Source organism: Parus major, chromosome 13, assembly GCF_001522545.3.
Source record: "Parus major isolate Abel chromosome 13, Parus_major1.1, whole genome shotgun sequence".
NCBI lineage: Eukaryota > Metazoa > Chordata > Aves > Passeriformes > Paridae > Parus > Parus major.
This window is the reverse complement of record NC_031782.1, coordinates 13,411,680-13,432,180: the sequence shown is the minus strand read 5'-3', so window position 1 is coordinate 13,432,180 and position 20,501 is coordinate 13,411,680. Positions and strand designations below refer to the sequence as shown.

The following is a 20,501-nucleotide window of genomic DNA, read 5'->3' as shown; positions in this document are numbered from 1 at the left end:
TGAGCATCCAGGGACACAGAGCTTCTGGAGCTGGCACAAAGGGAGGGAGAGCAGCAGGAGCTGGAGCCAGGGGCAGGGAGGGCAGCTCAGTGTTGGGCTGATGGAAACCAGCGATGAAAATTAGACACCAAACTAAGACTGTCACAGCTTTTGAACATGAATGAACTCTTTCACAGCTGCCTGCAGCACTCTCTGAGGAATCACAAAGACTCTCTTCACCAAACATCATTTTTGGCCAAGCCTGTCCTGAATTTTGGCAGGTGACACACGCAGGCTGCATTTACAGGTATAACCCCATGAAGCTGTGCATCACTTTGATGAGAACGAGGTGCTTTATAAACATTAATGCATTTTAAGTCAGAGCTGTCAGTCTTCTGTGGAAGTGACATCAGTCAGCTCCTTTCTGGAAGGACAGGGTGGTTCAGCCGTGGCTGCTCACAACAATGAGCTCAGTTTGAGCTAAAGCAGGGCTGACTTGTGCTGCCAAATGAAGGCAATGTTTTGCCCATAAGTCTCAGCTCTGGTGAATAATCAAAAGAAAAAGCTCTCAATGCAGGCATCATTACTGAGACACTTGGAAAAGGGGGCCTTTTGGAAAAGCCTGGATCTGAGGCTTGCTGCTTGTCAGCACCACTGATTATCCCTGGTGCATCTCCACGCTGAGCCATCCCAGCCTCTGGGCAGGGAGGAGCAGGGGCTGAGCAGGGTGGGGAGGAACTCCTGAATCTCAGCTGGATATTTCTGCATGCTGAGGCAAATAGTTTAAAGGTGATGGAAATAAAATAAAATAAAACAAAATGGGGTAATATCCAGTGAAATGAAGGGGTAAAGTTATTCCAGCCCTACACATTCCAGCCCATGTTTGTCCTTTTAGAAAATGGAAGCTCTTCTGTAGCTCAGGTAGGCTTATTGCTGTCTTTTACTGAGAGTTACAAATTTGGACTAACTTTCTTTAAGCACAACACTGAAGAGTCTGTAATCTGCTCTATTAAAATTAATTTAATGGATATAAGTGAGAACACAGCACGCTTCCTAATATCACCTCAAATATCAAATTTTCCTGTGGGCTGGCCATCAGTTGTGAGTGTCACATTACACACTCCCACTTCCCTCTCGGATCCTGCCCCCCTGCTTTGATGGCTCTGCAGTGCTGTTTCCCAGCTGGAAGAATTCTAGTCACACTTTCTAACCTCCTGAGCTCATATGGCTATTCAGAAATACCTGCAGACTTCCATGTCCACAGTTTAACAGAACTTTAAGAATAAAACACCTCACCCTTGTAGAAAGGAAAATGATAGAAAATGGGGTTAGGCTGGATAAATGAGTCAGTTTAACTTCTGAAAGAAAAAAAGAGGTTTCTATTCTCCCTGCTTGCTTTCAGATGGCTGACTAGCATAATGCTCTCCATAGACATCATTTGGATTTCCACACCTTTTCTCAGTTTTAAACCTTCCATTACTTCCACAGAAAAAAGCTCTGTCCAAGGCTCAAATTAAATAAGAATTGCTTTTGAGGGAAAAAACCAAAACCACAAGAACCTTTCTTACAAGTTTTCATAAGATCTTAAATGCTCTAGAAGCAATGTCAGAGCACTTGATGCTGATTGACACTGAAGAGATTAAAAGTCACTTGAGTTAAACTGAAAACAAAACTTTTTCATAAATTACACTTCCAAAAATTAGCATCAGATGCCAAGATATTAGAGAATATTGTAGGGAAAAGTTATTTGCACTATCCAATCCAAAACTTTATCTCAGATATGACATAATTTTCTTCTAATAAGAAATCTGTTACATATCTGCAATAACCATAAATAAAGATGATAAAAGGTAGCCTCAGTGATTAATAGCAATTTAAGAATAATCAACAAAAGTGTTTCTTAAAACAATATCCACTAAAAGTAATGGTGTTCCTCTGTATATTTCTCTTTGTATCTAGCTTATTCCCAAAGCAGTTTCAATAATTTTGAAGCACAGCAAAACTAGAAAAACACTGAATTTCTACTTGCAAAATGTTACCAAAAAACCACAGGAAAATCTCTGAGATGTTTCTTAGAGGAAATTTCATCTTGCAGAAAGCCAGCACTGCTTCTTATGGTTTGGATCTTCCCCCCTCCTATTTAGGCACAACAACATTTCTACACAGGGGGTGTGATATATTGTTATTCTTTACTTCAAAAAATAAATTCTAATTATAGGAGTGAACATTCATCCTCTTTGTAAAAACATGTAGTTATTCTGTAGAGAAAACAGATAAGTAATATACAGTGTATCTTTCAGAGCACCTTTTTGATGTGTAATCAATGTTTTGTTTAAAGTTCTTCATAACAGCATTTTTAGGAGTCTTTTGCAGAAAATTTCCTTAAACACAGTGAAATTTGAGCAGTGGAGCTGACTGTGTATATGAAAAAACCAAATCTGACAAACACCCCCACAGCCAACCCCCCCTAAATGTTAGCCAGAGCTGTCTCCCAGGAAATTGTGACAGATTCTATGAGAAACCTGGGTCCCGTGCACATTAGAAATTCCTTCCTGCAGGGTTAGCAGGTGTGGGCTATGTCAAACAAATTTATTGCAGTCTGTGCTAATAACCAAAATTATAGAAAACCTAGATGAAAGTGCTCTGCATCCAGCTAATTTGAAGCTACCTTATGAGACAATAACAAGCTTCTAACAGTTTTCCCCTTTTTTAAAATACACTAATTATGCTTAATGTTCCCTGTCGCATTAGCTTTCATGGTAATTATATTTCAAAACTTTTGCAATTAGGGTACAGTTAATATTGTGGAATATTGCAATTATTTTTCATTGTGACACCTCTATTGAAAACTGGTGGCATAATGATCACATTGTTCAACTAAATCAGAACTGCAGAAATATGGCAAATGAACCAATTATAGATTATTATTTCTAATTACAGATAATGCCCTTTTCCTTGCTTTGTCCAGAACAATTTCCCAAATAACCAGACTCTTCTTAATTAAAAAAAAAAAGAAAAGCCCAACAAGCTGATTTCTTCACCTTCATTTTTCTAACACACATTCTAACATATATATATGTAAATATATTCTGTACATTATATACTTTCAATGTGTGAGCATGGACAGATGTGGACAGGCACATCAACACATACAGAGATATTTTACAGTTGATACAGATTCAGACAAGTGCAGCTATAAATGTAAATACTGCTGAGTGCTCACTCTGAGCAAGGATTTTACTCAGTGATTGAGCCTTGGAGGAAACTTCAAATACATTACAAATGCACTCTGCACCATTTCTAATTCAGCCCCACATTGTCCCAAAGAACATTTCCTTATTTCTGCTTGCCCTCCTTAGTCTTAGTCACATTTCCATCATTAAACCTAAATATCAGCCTCCCCCCATTTACATTTATTTATTGGTGCTGAATGAGCTCAAGTCCTTGATAAATGACAACAGCAGAAATGCTCAAGAACTAATATATATATATATATATATATATATATATATATAATTGTGACAATTTGAGGTTCACTCTGTGGTTTTGAAGAGCTGCTGCTAATTAAACCAGTCTATAATTTGGTAGGACAGAACACTATTACATAAAAATACTTTCTGAAAAAACACAGCAGGGGAGTTGGAGAGATACTCCTAAAAAAAAGCACCAGACAGGTAATGGGAGACATTCTGTTATTTTCAATACTTTAGCAATTCTGAGATTAATTATCATTTACCATTTACATTCTTCATATGGAATTTTAATCAAAGCTTGCTTAATTAAGTTTTCATTTAAATTACACTAAAGCAGTGATAAATAAATCAACTATCAAATCACTGACTTCAAACAGAGAAGACCTTTACCAAATTCCCTGTCTTGCCAAAACCTGCCATCTGTACATTTCCCAGCTACCAGACTAATGAATTTCAAGGTTATATTATCGAGTGTAAGACAGAATTTCTGGCCAACATCAGTGGAAATAAAGCGTGTATGAAATAATTCCAAATCATTTCTGACGTGAAAAGGTCTGGGAACAACTTTACATGACTCCTCATTCCCTTCAATAAAGAGCAACATAAGACTTAAATAAAACTCCTCCAAAGACGATTTCAGGCAGAAATCTGAAAATTGCAAATCTCAGCTTATTCAATACTGTGGAGTAAGGTTTTTTTAAAGAGCAATTGCCTGAACAATGAGCACATTTTCAAAATGAACTATAACTCTCTCTCCTCTGACCCTCTGAAACTCTAAAAGCTGATTTGAGTGATTAAATGACAGCTGCAAGTCATGAGAAATCTGGCACAGAATATAATTTTTAAGAGTGCCTCAAAGTCCTGCCATCACTAATGTCTGTCATCACCCACCTTTCCATCATTCCTTGGCTCATATTAATTGATTTTTTTTTAGTTTTACGTGACTTATTTCTCTGGACATAGAATTTTCATGCAATTTTTGTTTCCTTTAGCTTCAGATACAATATCCACCATCTGCTGGGCACTGACAAAATACAGGATACATAAACTGTGCAGTGGAATGTGTTTCTCCCACTCTGGGTAAAATCATTTTTGTACCTGTATGGATGGGAAGGAGAACACGACCATGGGATTATGTTTATGTATATTTCTATATGTACATGCCCTATATGAAAATCACCTATGGACTCTACAGGTTTCCAGGATATTGATATAGACAATAACCAAACACATCTAACAATATAAATATCTATTTAATAATATCTGATGGAATATTACTGATAACAAATGTTATAGTAGTCTTGAAATAACCAAAGGGGCTAAAATAGTCTTTAGTGGTGTAAAAAAAGGGATTGGCTTATTTACATCATGAGAAAAAATGTGTTCAGATTAAAGAAATAACTAGGTGTTTATTCTCATCCTAAGATATTGGCTATATATAAGACCAGTGCTCTAAAATCCTTCATATTTGAAAATAAACTCAAATAAAGACTCCTCATAAAAAAATCAAAATCAACCACTTCAATAAAATAAATCTACAGAACAGCTTTTGTCTGTTTTGTTTTTCATTTTGTATTTATTTTTTGTTTCTTTTTGTTTGTTTTTTTCCTATGGTGTAATTCTTCCCCATTCTTTCAAAATTTTCCTATCACATTACAGATAAAAGTTTTAAGAAAATGATCATTTTAAAAAGTAATGACTTCAAGATTTAGAAGATTTAAGAAACAAAACCAATCTTGATGTGCACCTGTTTATCTGCACATCATCTCTGCTGGACTCATTTTCTGGAGCAGTGAAAGATGCAAGCACAGGTGTTAATTGCTCTGTTCTTCCTAATGATCATCCTTTTCTATTGGACAACAATATTTGCTTTACTGACTATCAGAATATTCCACTAATATCTCCAGAGGATAAAAAAAGGTCCATTTCATCATATGACATGCTAGGTGATGTCATATTTGATGTCCACCCAAAATATGCCAGTAAATTTCACTTGGGAAATTCCATTTCTAGAAGAAACATGGATATTCCAAGTTCAATTAGAAATCCACTGCTGTTTTAATTTGTTTCATTACACAAAACATTTTCCCTCATATATGTTGTGTTTATAAGTGGAGACACAAATTTTATTGTCAGAAACCTTTATGATGGAGTTTTAATTATATGCAAATTCCTGTTTAATTGATTAGTGCAGTAATGCCTATGTGAGGCATAACAATCCTCTATAATGACAGAGCAGAACTCTGTGTTGCTCTGGGCCACTGATATTTAAGAATTCCCAGGGAAAGTGCCAATGGCTTTTTTGGAGCTCTTCCAATATTCAAAAAAGGGACCTAACTTTGCTGTCATTAAAAACAACAGAGTTATATTTCTTTTATTTGTCTCATCTTTGAGAAAATTAAACTTTTTTTCCCCTGGTGATTTAATATTAATCCATATTGAATCTCTAATGTTTCATGAAAAGGATTCAACCAAGCCCAATGGAAGTACAGAAACCTGAAGTTTGTTTCTACATTCAAAAACTTCTTCATAGTACTGTCTCTATCTTGACTAATATATAATGTTTGCAGTGGACCAGTCAGTAAATCTGCTATTTCAAGCTCACTCATTTATTCATTTTTTGGTCCTGTAATAAGCTTTTAACACTTTCAGCTGAAAAAAGTTGACACAAAAATTTATTGAAAAAATAATCTTAATGTTTGCATTAAGACAACACAAAAACTATCCATATCCTGATATGCATCACCTGTAAATATGAGTGGGTTTAATATCTTTATGTCACCTTGCTTAGCAGTGAGAATTCAGCTATGGAGAATCCTTCCACTGGTTTACATTTTGTAATTGTGAAACAGAGATTGCCACATGAAAAAGTGCCAAAAGTAGCACTAGGCACCGAGTTAGAGCCTCAAACAAGATTTAAGAACAAATAAAAGCAGGCAAGCAGCTTCATTATGTGAATTTTGATGAATAGGGTGCAAACAAGAAATCATTAGAGAGCCTTTAACCATCATCTAATAATGCAGATTAATAAAAGCAGCTGGGAGAGCTGCAAGAAAATCAGTTCCCTTCCATTTCACGGAGCCTGTCAGAGCCCAGCCACAGCTCCTTCCCCATCTGAACAATTTGCCCTGAACATTCTCCATCCCTGTGAGCTTCACTCAAGGGAATATTCAGCACCATTCACATATTGTTGTGATACTGTTAAATTAACCATGTGTCATACCTTCAACAGGTCCCAAAGTGCAAATCAAAAGTGGAAGAAGGCATTAAATCTCATGAAAATATGAAGTGGGCAGTTTCCACAGGAGAGCTGCTCTCATGGCTGGGCTGCTGTGGGAAGCTCCCACTGCTCCCAGCCAGTGATGCCCTGGAGTGGCCACCTGGAACAGAGGCTAGACAGTTAAAAGAGTAAAGTGTGTGTTTATTAAAGGCCCTAACAGATACACCTTGGGCAGTGCAAAAGCCTGGCAGAGGCTACACCCAAGATGGACAATGGCCATGAGTTTCTCAGGCAGGTATCAGTGTGGTCTGTGTGCATATCAGAGGTTAATTGTCCAATTACACCTTCAGCTAATGAAGTCACATTCCCCCAGTTTGCTTCCACCCCAATTTACTTTTGTTTCACTTCTCAGGGCTGGGGCTGTGATGGTGACCTTGGATGTCAGGCCTGGAAGGATTGTTTTGTCTGAGCAGAATGTGCAGAGAGCTTGGTGACACTGTGTGGAGTTCAGAGCTATCCACTAATGCAGCACAGGGGCTGAAAAACAGAAACACTAAAACTGAAGGAACCACCAGGACATTTGTTCTGCCCTGCAGTGAGAAAACAAAAGCTTAGGCCTGGAAAAAGGAACACAAATCTAACAGTGGCTGAGACTGGTGACTAACGGGGAGATACAAAGGGTTTTGGTTAGAAAACACATGATGGGGTTAGAAAAACTAGAGGGAGAAGTTCTCCTTTTTATGTTTTCTTTACCTATTATTTTTCTGGTTTTGATAATACTACATTGAAACTACAATGTGAAATAATACAATCTCAGTACAGTTTTCTCAAACATTTTAGGTACTTTCTCATAAAATCAGCTGAGAATTTTTTTGTGGAAATAAGAAGTAATTGAGTAGCGAAATTTTTACACCAATTTAAACCTAACAGTCGTATTTCTGTAGATCCTCTCAGTATAAGCATATAATGACAGACTTTTTCGTTAATCAAATGAACCTAACAGATTGGTTATTAAAAACCTTTCAAAATCTAATATTCTCAGAAAAAAGGGAAAGTATTTAAGGTGGATATTCAAATATCCCCCAAGAACCAAACACAAACCCCCAGGTATCCTACCCAAACCAAACAAACATCAAACCAGCCATCCAGATTTTGAATTTGTGCCTCTATATCCCTTAGGAATTTGGAAATCCAAATTGAACCTGCCTGTTCTATAAAGAAAATACCACTCTATAATCCAATTGCTGTGAAGAAACCACTGGATGCAGAGGCTGTTGATCCAGCAGGATCCACCAGCAGTAATTTGCTCAAAGACATGTAAATGTTAAACATGAAGCAGTTGGCATCAGCTGAACCCTACAGGACTGCTGGGTGTTCCCAGAAGAGTCAGCTGCCCTGGGGGGCTCCTGCTCTCAATGAGCAATTGCTGCAGCTCCCCAGAATAAAACTGCCTTGATAAAGAGCTGTGAAACAGCACCAGTTGCTTTGTGACAGCAGGATATTAATGGAAATTGTTCCAAAAAAAGAAATTGAAACAAGAGTCTCCTAATGCATTTGCATTTCTGGCATGGTCTCGGAGGAACTGAGGAATCAAGGCTGTGGAATCCTTCCAGCTGTCAACAATAGAAAATAAAGAGAAGGAAAAAGATATTTGGAACTGGCCTGTAGTTGCAAAGAAAGTTTTGTGGCCATCTATGTACATCTGGATGACAACTGCTATGTATCATCTCCAGGCAGCCACTGACAGAAAGAGAGGACACAGCCTTAAGCTGCACCAAGGGAAATTGAGGTTGGACGTCAGGAAAAAGTTCTTCATGGAAAGAGTGATAAAATACTGGAATGTTCTGCCTGAGGAGGTGGTGGAGTCACCATCCCTGGATGTGTTTAAAACCAGACTGGATGTGGGGTTTAGTTGAGGTGTTGGGGCATGGGTTGGACGCGATGATCATGAAGGTCTCTTCCAACCCGATGATTCTGTGATTCTGTGATGTGCCTTTCTCCTGTAAGTCATTGGGAAGGATGGCTGTGCCACCTGGGAGATGGGCTGGCCTGCAGCTGCTGCCAGGGCACCTCGGCAAGGTGAGCTTCCAGCCAGTCTCCAGCCCTTTCCTTTGGTCAGTTCTGTAAGGACAGTCCCTCACCAGCCTTTCTGCAGTACCAGAACCACCAGTCCCCAGCCTGTCCCTACATCTCACTCTCCACAACCTCTGAATCCCATCATGATTTCAAGTCAGTCTCAAACTGGAAATTTAAGTCTTGGAAATTCCTTAGTTTCTTCAAGGCACCCTGTTTTTCTCTTTGCCATCTTCTCCAGAAGCAGACAGCACTCACAAGTATAACTGACTGACCTTAACATGTCCACTAAGTTAATGGATTTTAGAATAAAAGCTGTATTCTAACAGGTTTCTGCCTAGTGCCTGCTTCAGACCACAAGGAGACAACCCATTCACAAATATCTAACTGAATTTTGCTATATTTTCAGCTGAAAAAAGATAGAGAATGAAGAGACAGACTTGGAAAACGCAGAAACAATAAGGATTTAGTTTTTGAAATTCAGAACCATTTCATTTTTAACACTTTTAAGCAAAGATTTTCACCTTTCATTTTGACAATTTAAGTGTTTTCCTTTTTTTCACCCACACTGAAAGTAAAACAGAAAGGTTGAAACAGAGTAAGAGAAAAAGTAACCCACATTCTCCTGTAGATTGAAGTGTCTCATATTGCTCTTCCTAACCAAATTTGCTGATTGGAAAAGTCCAAATTTCTTCTTTTATCTCTCCCAAGTCTTAGCACTGGCATTTTAATTTGTTTGGCCTCCACGTTACCCCTTCATGGCTTTGCAGCAAGTTTTTTCAGGCAAGCTGGAAATGCAGGTGCCAGGAGCTGATGAAACCTTCATGGCAGGGTCACAAAGGTTTTATTTGCCCAGACCCTGTTCTCAGCCTCAGCCCCAGAAAGAATCACTCAGAGCCATCTTCTGCCTCTTCAGCTCCAACTCCCCAAACTCCCTCCTCTCAACTTTTGTAAATTATTATAATTATTTTACTTTTTAAAATCATGTTTTCAGAAACCTGAAGCTCACAAGCTAACAAAGATTTTACACCTTTCCATATTTGCTAGTCCCTATAATTGACAGGTTTCTGTCAAGTGAAACAATTATCCACCTGTTTGCAGGAAAAAAAGTATGAACAAACATGCTCAACACTGCTTTGTCAGGCAGAACATTTCACACCTCATTACTTAACTGAGGAGTTAGCCTGGTGTTCAGTGTACAGAATTCCTGCTGACTCCAGTAGAATAAGCTATTTGTACACCCCCAAATAATTACCGTGTTGTATACATTACAGATTTAATTAATTCACTACACAATATTAAAGTCCAGATTTCTGAGTTCTTCCTGAATCATGAGAATCAAAGTTGAGACTTTGCATTTAATTCCATGCTAACAACTGTTCTCCAGATCTGAAGACCAAGAGGGACCTTTCAAAATAACAGGGTCAGAAATTTTTTATTAGGGAGTATTAAGACAATACTGAATTTTTCTGTTATTACAAATGGAGTTTTTGGGACATGGCAGTTCACAGCCAAAATCTTTTGCAGATTTTGAAAGATCCATCAGCACAGTAAGAGTCACAGCTTTTAGGGGTTTGGGGTATATAGGCTTCTATGCCCACATATTGTATTTTATCATTTATAAAAAGTCATTCTCATTTTCTACAGTGTTCTAGTTATACTCCTAAATTAGCAGATCATCAGGTACAAGGAGTCATCTCAAAACAACCCAGTTTCCATACCAAGTTTCCAATTTTCCTTCCTTTTGATTTACTAGGTTGTTTTATTTCAGATCCAAACTACGCAAGATAAGCACCAGTTATCACTGCAGTTGTAGGGATGCTGTTATGGCTCTGCTTGTAGGTGTGCATTCATTTATTTATTTCACAAATCATTACCCCTGACATGAATAAAAGGAGAGAAAAGCTCAGTTTCTGAAGATCCCACTGTTCCAGCCCCATGACACCCAGCACAAGTGCATTAGACAGAAAGGAGCCATTGTACGGGGGCGATGCGTGAGGCAGTGCCTTGGTGGGGCCAGGCAGGGATCCAAGGAGAGGGGAATGACAAATAGCATCCTACATGGATAGAAAAGGTCACTGCAATAAAAGCAACCTGGGGAACTGGGAGCAAGTGAAGCATTGCTACAGATTGGAAGAAAACACAGAATCCAAACAAATGGAACAGAGACAAAATCTCCGTCACCTGTGAATGTGATAGACTGAGCTGTGGGATCATTTTGGGAGCTGACAAAATGGAACAAGATTCCCTCTCTGCCTTGATGTGAATCGATCTGAAAATTAAGCATTTGCTCAGGCCAGTAATTAACTTCTACAAACATTCAAAGTCCTCAACTTTCTGTGTAATGATCTGTCAGAAACATAAATTATGCATATTTGCAATGTAATAAAAAAGGCAACGTTTGGTTGATTTGCTTCCATGAGAAAAAAAATAAACCCTCATCTGTAGTTTTAGTCTGCAATTGTTTCAAACACTGTGGGAATTACACAGGAACTGGATCAGTTCAGACTTGCAGTGGAGTTCCTGGCTCCTTGGAGCAGTGTCAGCTCCACACGGTGTGAGCAGCAGCAGCACCAGAGCACCACGCTCAGCTCTGACTGCAGCCCCTCTCAGCATCTGCTTCTTCTCCCAGGAGAAATTTGTGTAACCCTGCACCAAAATAAAGCAGCTGCTTAGTGGAGGAATCACAGATTTTTATTACATTCCCACTGCAGCAGTGCCACAAGCTACCCAAAGGCAGCTGAAGTTGAGACTGTAGGAAAGACAAAATCCTGGCTTGCAAAAGCATTCAGCAGCAGCAGAAGATGCAGTGATGCAGGCACAGGAGTCCTCCTTACAATATATCCTACTGCATTTGAAGAGCTGCATCAGGAAATAACAGGAAAGGATATTTTGCTTTGCTGAGCTCTGTTTTCAGCAGAAGTTTCATCAATACATCTGTATGTACAAACCCTTTCAGGGCATGTGCTCCCAGAGGGCAACAGGGCTGTGGCAGGGAGACACAAAGGGAAAAATATTCAGAGTAAAATGACAGAGTCCAGATCTCTTTCTGTTAATGCTGAAGGGACGTTGCAGACATGCATGGGAGAACTGCCAGGCAAAGAGTCAGGCATTAGTAGGGCAAGAAAAAAAAATAATACTGAGAATAATTAGTAACCACTGATATGTTTCTCCAGTGATGCACTGAAGTTTCCCATCTCCTGCACTTTTAAAAATAAGACTGAGTATCTTCTGAAGGAAAAAATCCCTAATTTTGATTGATTTCATCATGCTTTATATGAAGACAAACTCAGTTTCTAGAGATGTTAATGTGATAAATAGGTGACATATATTTACAGTTTGCCTGATAAGATGCTAATATTTATAATCATATTAGAAACAGGTATCAAAACTGTAAATCCATTAATGTAATTTTATAACTAGGAGTAATAATTAAGCACTAGATAAACACACAATTTATCATTTAAATAAACCAGAAGTGTATGGCATATCAAAATCAGAAAATCCATAAGACAAGATATTGACTCTTGGAAAGTGTCTCCTTGCTTTCAAGTGTTTGTAATGGCACTTATTTGGATTTATAGGGAGAAAGAAGGAAGTTATTAAACTTTCTGCTGTTACAAAACCAACCAACCCACCCACAGAACCTTCTACATGCAAATATTGCAAAATATTTTGAAAAAATGATACCCTAAATTTTAGATTCCCTGCTTTGTAGCACATGAAACACAATTTGCATTTGCTCAACTCTTCACTTTCAGTCAGCTACCAAACTGTGTTGGTAGGCAGCTAAAAACATGAAATGTTTTCTAAATGTTGCCTTTGCACACAAACAGCAGCACTACCCATGATGGAAATTGTCAGGACTGTACCACAACCCATGAAAGGGAGATGCAGTTCAGAAGATTAAAAACTCTGTATCAAAACACAAAATTATTAGAAAGCCTGTAAAGTTCTTCCCACACAGCATGACTTACAGCAGAGACTGTTAGCAAGAACAGTTTTAGCCTTTTCTACACACAAAGGAAAAACACACAAGCAGCATCTGGACTCAGCATACGAAAGGAAGGAAAAAAATAATAATTTTCTGCTTATAATTGCAGTATCCTCAGTGCCTTTCAGCTCTCAAGCAAGGTACCAAGTCTAGGCACTGATTTTCTTGGTGCAATGACACAGAGCAAGAATACTGAGCCTTTAAGTTTGAAAGGCTTCAAAAGCTTTCCAAAGTTTCCCAGATATTGGTGATCTCTAAATAGCTGCCATGAGGCAGAATAAGATTGGTAATGAGAAAAGGCCTGACTGGCCCAGCCATCAGGGGAGCTGCCAGAAAACATCAATACACAGGGAAAAGGAAACTTGGGAAGTCTATGCTGCAGCTGCTTTGCTGGGAGGCTTTTATTGCTACAGGGGTTCCCATTTCAACACATTTACAAACCTTCAAATTACAATTAAAAGCAGCTAAGAAAAAAAATCTCCCCAACTCTCAAAACCATGGTGAGCTTCAAAAACCTGTAAACAACAGAATTCAAGTCTGTTCTCAATTCTATAGCTTTTCGTAATTCATTATCATTTTTATTACCATAGAACCTTCTGTTTGAGATTTGATTGTTGTTATTATGAATTCATAAATTAATAAACAGAATGTTTCTACAATATCTTAATATCTAGAATCACGTCTTCTGGCTGAAATTCAGACATCTGCAGGCATCAACAACACAGGGTACAGAGATTAGCAGCAGCAATAATATCAGTAATAGTTGCAGCAACATGGATCTGATGTTTTTTCTAAAGTGCACCCTTTGGTTCCAGTGGGAAAACATTGTTCATGCTGTTCCCTCCATTTCTAACTCCAGTTCTAAGCTCTAAAATTAGACTCAGTGCTCAAGAGATGCAACAGAATGAGAATGTAACTGGTCATTAATGATTTAGAGAATTTAAGTATTAGAAACAAATTTGGAAAAAATGTATTTATCTCAAGGCCTTGCTGCTACATCCACACACTGCTTAAACAATATGTGTACAAAGACACTCTTGCTTACAACCTCAAAGCTAGGCCAGGCTCCACAGCAAAAACAAACAAACAAATTATTTTAATTTGGAAACAGAAGTGAAAATGATCAACCTACCACCCTTTTTCTGCATTGCTGTATAACAACATCAGAAGAAAGCTCCTTATGGCATTTCCTTGTGAATATATTGAGTAAGAAGCACCCCTTCTCAGGAGAATGGTGTACACAGCTGTAATGTAGGGCTGCCCTTTGGAGAAAGTTATAGGAAAGTATAGGACATAATTTAGAAACCTGGAACCTTAACTGATTTTAACTGTTGCTGCTTTAAGCATAACTTGACAAATTCTACAACACAATATTCTGAAAGAGATTCAGAAAGATGCTGCTGAATTCTTAATCACATACAGCAGTTAGGACAGGAAAGTGATGGCCTCCTTCAAAGGAGGATTTCCTTCAAAATTTTCTTTCTGATTTCTTTCTGATTACTGATCCCAGAAGTGATGCACAGAGATCAAACAAAAGAAAACCAAAAGTCAACAAACACAAGTACACACAGCATGCAGCAGAGTAAAACAACACCTTCTCTCCTGGCCCCAGCTGCAATACTGACACAGGGAGGAAGATTCCAGCTCCCTTCCTCCCTTCTTGCTGCTCTGTCCTCATTACCTACTGAGCCAGCCAAACTCCTTTATTTATCTTAAGTAAACCCAAGATAATCATTCATGAGGATTAAAAAAATAATAATAATTAAAAAAAAGAAGCTATGGATTCTCCATTTTTGTGGCTGCCAATGTATTTTCTGTCCTGTAGGTTGATAGGTACAGAAAACTGAGGTCTCCATTCAGTAGGGGGTGATGCTTAATCACCTGATGGGATGTAACTATTTCTTAAAGAAGACAATACTTCTGCATTTTGGTTTGCATTATAGAGTAGAAACTAGAAATACTTCTTTATTTGATGCCAGATTGTAAGAGGGCTATAAAACAAACACTTCCAAGCACTCCCAGCACAGGATCTAAAATAAGTCCTTCAGCAACAGTGCATTAATGAAAATTCTGGCTTCTTTCAGAAAAGATTTTTACAAACTAGATTAAACTGGATGGAGGTGGTGGTAATTACACATTAATAATAATGAAATTCTATAGACAGGTAGTATCTGTGGAACACAGGAGATCCATCTAGATATTTATACTGAATATAATGAATATTGATATTTTACATGATATTTCCACACAATAGGCAGTCTTATTCTTTATTTCAACTCTAACTAACAGACAACATGAAAGAACAACAATTATTTCCTTCAAGCCAACCTGTTTCTCTTTTCTTCTCTCCTTGCTGACAAAAACTGCTTGTGAAAAAAAATCAAATCAAACCCTGTTCTCTAAGCAGCATCCAAAGCACTCTGTGGGCAGATATTGTTACATTGAGCAAATGGTTTGTGCCATTGTTTCTGAGCCAAAAAGTCACCTTAACACCGAAAAAATGGGTGTCATCCCCCTTCAGCAAGTTCTTGGGAATCATGACAGTATCTAAACCACAGCCTGGAATTTTCCCCCAAATCAAAATACTCCAGAGATCATTGTGCTTCTGCTTTCTCACAGCCAGAGTGGCTGAAGCTGATGAATGTGTCCAATTATGGATCCATTATGTGAAAACCTGATGTGTGAGTAGGTCTATCCTGTGTCTTTTACTCAGACTGACAAATGAACAAACAAATTGTTGTGAGTTCAAAATTTGGTTTAATAGCAATAAATCCACTCCAGTAAAGGCAAAGGTGCATAGAACAAAAACCCTTTTCTTTTTTTCACATAAGGTTGAAAACCAGCCTGTTTGTTATATTGTGTTTTGACTGAAGCCATTAAAATGGCATTTCAACAAGCTGAGTCACCTTCTATTAGCAGAAAAAAATAGATAAAACACATACAAGAAGAAGAAATAAACCTATTCCTACTGTAAGAAACCATCTCAGGAAATGGTATGGCAGGAACTGACCTTCTTTTAAAAGGAAAAAAAAAATCCACTAACTTTTCACAGGTAAAAGGTCTCATTTCCTTCTACAATGTTTGTGTTTTTCAAAATACTATCAGCAGGTGCACCAGATTTCAAAAACCTCTTGTCCTTCATCACATATAATTGTGCTGCATATTATATTAAGAAATACAAGCAGAGGAATGTAAGTGATGGGAGTTCAATTAAAACCAGCATAATATCTTGTTGCATAGAAAATGATTCTGCAGCTGAAACAGGTTCTAATGAGAGAAAAAAGGAATACATTTTCACATATTTTTAATTACATAGAACTACCTCAAACATGATTTTTAATAATATACTCCATTAGGTTAACATCATATTTAAAGAAAGTGCATTTTCTGATTTCATTTCAAGTCTGATTTTGAGCAATTATTGTGTCATTGTTCTGCAGTAGAAAGGTTGAATTCATTTACTGTGTGGTTATGCTAGTTATGATTGATGTCGCTTCTCCAAATGATAAACCAATCACCCCGATGATGTAATGTCATTTTAAGAGTGCTATAATCACATTTCTCTCAAACTGGGAGTTCTGATGAGTTCTAACAAAGATTTATTGTAGATTAAAGGCCTTCATAATATCAACAATAGGTTGCTCATTTGATAGAATATTTGATTAGGTAATTTTTTCAGGCAAATGATTTTTTCCATATATATTAAGCATGGTTCTTTTGAAGGGCACAGGGCAGCACACATGGATGAGTGGCTCCTCATATTCAAAAAGGTTAATCTTAAACCTGTTGAGGAGCCACCCTGTAATTACAGAGCTTGAAGCAAGAGAAGTATCCAATCAGACAAACAAGAGGAAACTTCTATAGTGTAATTAGTAAAAGACACTGGCAAATATTTAATATTCAGCATGTACTTTGAAGACTAGGATTGGAAAATTTAAAGAAGAAGCTAGAAATTGCTTGAAAAAATTTATGAAAGATTGAAGATTATCTTGGATCTAAACCTTACAGATGAGCATTTACAAATCTTCCTTTTTAACCTAAGCCCAAATTTAAGCAAAATATTTACATTTAATTACTGTCTCTCAAATGTCTATTTTGTTAAGTTTCCAAAGGAACTTAAAAAACAAAAACAAAATACCGAAACCACAACCACAGCATGATTAACCTCTTCTTGTCATGTAGATGGCAAAAGCCATCTTGAAAATCTTTCAAGGATAATGATAATCCACAAAAAGTAATAACTTTCTCCAATTTAATGTATGTCATAATCTGTTGCATTTTCTTATAAATTCTATAAAGAAACATTGTGATAACTAAAGAGAAAAAGTGACACCACTAGGAGATGCTCATTAATTTCCAGAGGATGCATCAAGTCCAGAAGAACTCATGCTAGAGAACACTCTGCAGTGATCAAGCAATTATGCATGTGTGTATGGTAAAAAATATAAAAAAAGGACATCTTTATATTATACCCTGAAAATTAAAAGTCATTATATATTATATGGCTGTTTATTAAAGAAGCAAATGGGATATGTGGGGGAAAAGGTGTTAAAATGTAGCATGAACAAAGCAAAGCCAATCAGAGGATGCTGAAAAGGTTCCTTGGGTCAGCCCACAGTAACAATTATCAAACACAAAGCTTTTAAGGATACAAAGAAACAGTGATTATGATTTAAAATGAAACATACAGAGCTCTTCCATCAAATTTTCTGATGTTTTATGGCCACTTCCTTCATTTGGCTTTCCAAGAAAAGCCATGCTGGTTCCCTCAGTCCCAGCAGTGGCTGTAATTACCAAGTACTCAAGAATCCACCAGGTCTCCTTTTAGCTCACATTCCCTGACCTTGATTTTCTTCTCCTTATTTCATTCCTCTCCCATTTACTTTTCCCACTCCCCTTTAAAATCTCATCAACTGCTTGATCCACCTCTCCCTTTAGACGAGTTCTCTCACTCTTTATTCCTTTCTTCAGCTGTGAAGTTTCCCTGTTCCTGAGCTCTGAGATGAGGCAAGAATTCCTCCCTGCACAGGTAAGGATCCATCACCAACCCAGGAACCAGAGCAGCTTTTTCCATAAATATCTCTTTACATTTCTCTGCCCTAAGGCCCCCTGTCATTTTATTCCCCCCTTACTTGGACTCACAGGTGCTTTTGTGATTTTATACGAGCTGATCTCGTTCTTAGCACCCTGCCATCACCTATTTTCCTACCCCACCACCTTCTCTGAGTATTTTAATGTCCTGTGAAAATTCATTGGGAAGCTCCAACTTCTGCTCACCGTCTTTCAGATAACTGCTCACCATGCAGGAGCCTTCCCTCTTACCCCATGTTAGCTGAAATGCTTCCCTGAAAGCATTTTCTGACAAATTTTGCTGAGACCTTTTGAAAACACGCCGACTCTTCAATCAGCTGGATCACCCTTATTCAGAAATGGCTGAGCCCTGCAAAGGCCTCGAGTGTTTCTAAGGCATGAAACTACACTGACTCAAAGATAAATCCCTTCCTGACCCCCTCCCCACTTCCACGGCCTCTGCAGAGTTGCCCCTTACAGATTTTGAGACCTGCAGCTCCCAGATCACTCCCAATCTCTTGAAACCCCCTCAAAAGCACCATCGTGTTTTCCATATCAATACACTTGAGGAGCAAGGAGGCACACTCAATTTCTGAATTATTATTTCTTTGTGCAATTACATTTTAGCATTCCTGACCTGGGTTAAAGGATAATTCAGGATGGAAGGAGCCCCAGGAGGTGCCCAGTCCAGCGCCCTGCCAAGCAAAGGCAGCTCTGAGGTCAGAGCAAGCAGCTCAGGCTTTCAGCCAACGTGTTCTTGAAAAGCTCCAAGGACAGAGACTGGGCAGGCTCCCAGGGCCACCTCTTCTAACCAAAGCCTAGGGGAAAATTTATCCCTAATATCCACTTGGAATGTTGTGTCTCAAATCCAGCTCCCTGCTCACCCCCAGCCCCTGTTAGAGGGGGTGTTCAGGTGTGCTGTGTGCACCCCACAGTCCCAACCTCACAACCTCCAGTGCTTCTCAGAGCTGCCTCCTCACAGCACAGACCAGAAACTGCACAGAAAACCTATTGTGTTCAGTTAAATAACATACAACACATCTATGTTAAAAAAAACGGTGCTAGAATAGCTTCTTTTGATTTTTTGGTATTTCTAAAAAGGGATTGCATCTTCACTCCTCAGGTTTTGGCTGTCAAAATGAAAAGTGAGCACCTACTAATAAAAATTAAAATAAAAAAAAAATGAAAAGAGGTAAAAAAGAAGAAAGAAAACCCTAGGCACTACAGATTCCGTGACTGATAGAGCTGCAAATGTTTTAAAACAGTGGCCTGAAAGACAAGAATTAATTTGCTGAAAAATAGCAGATCTTAGTTAAATGTGACATTGTAAGTATAGAATCAGACAGATTCAGAAACAAGAACAGACACAGACTGGCAGAAGCCACATGCATTTTAAAGATACAAAACCTCATCACCAAATGATATATTAGATTAGCCCATGCAGAACAAAGAACCATTGTGTGTACATTTCTCTCCTACCAGATGCAACAAGGAGCAGGAAACTTACTTTGAAAAATAAATCCCTCTGATGACAAGAATTCAATAATATTTTTGAACACAGCTTCTACCATACTTCAAACTAAAAATCTCTCTATAGTAAAATGAAGGAACACCATATATGATGAATTGTGTTTCCAGGAATTTTCCATTAAATAAACCAGTAAGATTTTCATTGCCCCATTTCCATAGATGCTCTCAATTTTCTGCTGATGCAAGAACACATTTGCACATTAAAAAAGAATGCATAAAACTGGCACAAACATGTCACAAACAAACTCCATATGTTTGCAATTTTCTTACCACTGCTGGAAGCCTGCTGTGGCCCTGAACACGCTCTCAGCAGATATGAGTTAGGAGAGAACTCCTCATCAGGGTTGGTGTCCATGATTTGATGGGACGTGTTGCTGTCTAGCAATGGCATCTGGCAGCTAACTGGTGGAGGATTATGAGAACTGGGCAGCTGAGCAGATGGGAGAAGGCTAGACGAGGATGTAGGTGGAATGGGACGACCTGGGAAAGAGGACAGAGGGATCAAAGATCAGCCATGAATGTAATGAGAAACCCCCCAGCCAAGTAATTGCACTGTAACTGTCCATGGTTACACTCAATTACTGCCATGAACAGCCCCTCAATCTCCCCACTGGTACCAACCTGTCCCTTTCTATCACACTTCCTGAAATTGCATCACATCTGTAAATCTCTTAAAATAATAGTACTGGGCTGATTGTTTTTATTTTTTTTAATTTTTTAACCAGGAAAATTGCTTCAGCACAGAAATCTCTCAGAAGCATGAAACAACCATACAAGGGCTTTCTTCAAGCCAAGGTTCTTCCTGCAATGCTGTGGATCTTCCCAGATCCCAGTGAGAGATGTGAGGGGACAGCAGGACTGAAAGGCAATTATTCCACTTTGGAGATGGGCTAAAGCTGGAATCTGGGCTGGCAGCTCTCAGCTCTGCTGTCCTTCCTCTCCCATTGCTTTCTCCACCAGAGCTGTAGGAGCAGAATTTCCTGCTCAGCCAGGTTAATTCCAACCCTGAAGCCCAATCCTTAATGGGTATGAAATATCTCAGCCCACAGCATCAATATGGTCTTGGTCACCTAAAGCAGTGATCAAGTCAACAACAAAAATGTTCATACTTATGTATCTTATTCTTTTGTGGACTCCCATAACTTTACATTAATCCATTCCA

General features: G+C 38.4%; 1 protein-coding gene across 12 annotated transcripts in view; it reads right to left on the bottom strand.

Annotated features, from left to right (window-relative positions):
• The window catches only part of TENM2 (teneurin transmembrane protein 2), a 478,752-nt gene that overhangs the window by 200,735 nt on the left and 257,516 nt on the right, over positions 1-20,501 (bottom strand). For all 12 annotated transcript variants that reach the window (XM_033517641.1, XM_033517643.1, XM_033517644.1 and 9 more), the window contains one exon: positions 19,610-19,819. In XM_033517641.1, the coding sequence (XP_033373532.1) occupies positions 19,610-19,819 (210 nt within the window). The remainder of the gene's footprint in view (positions 1-19,609; positions 19,820-20,501) is intronic.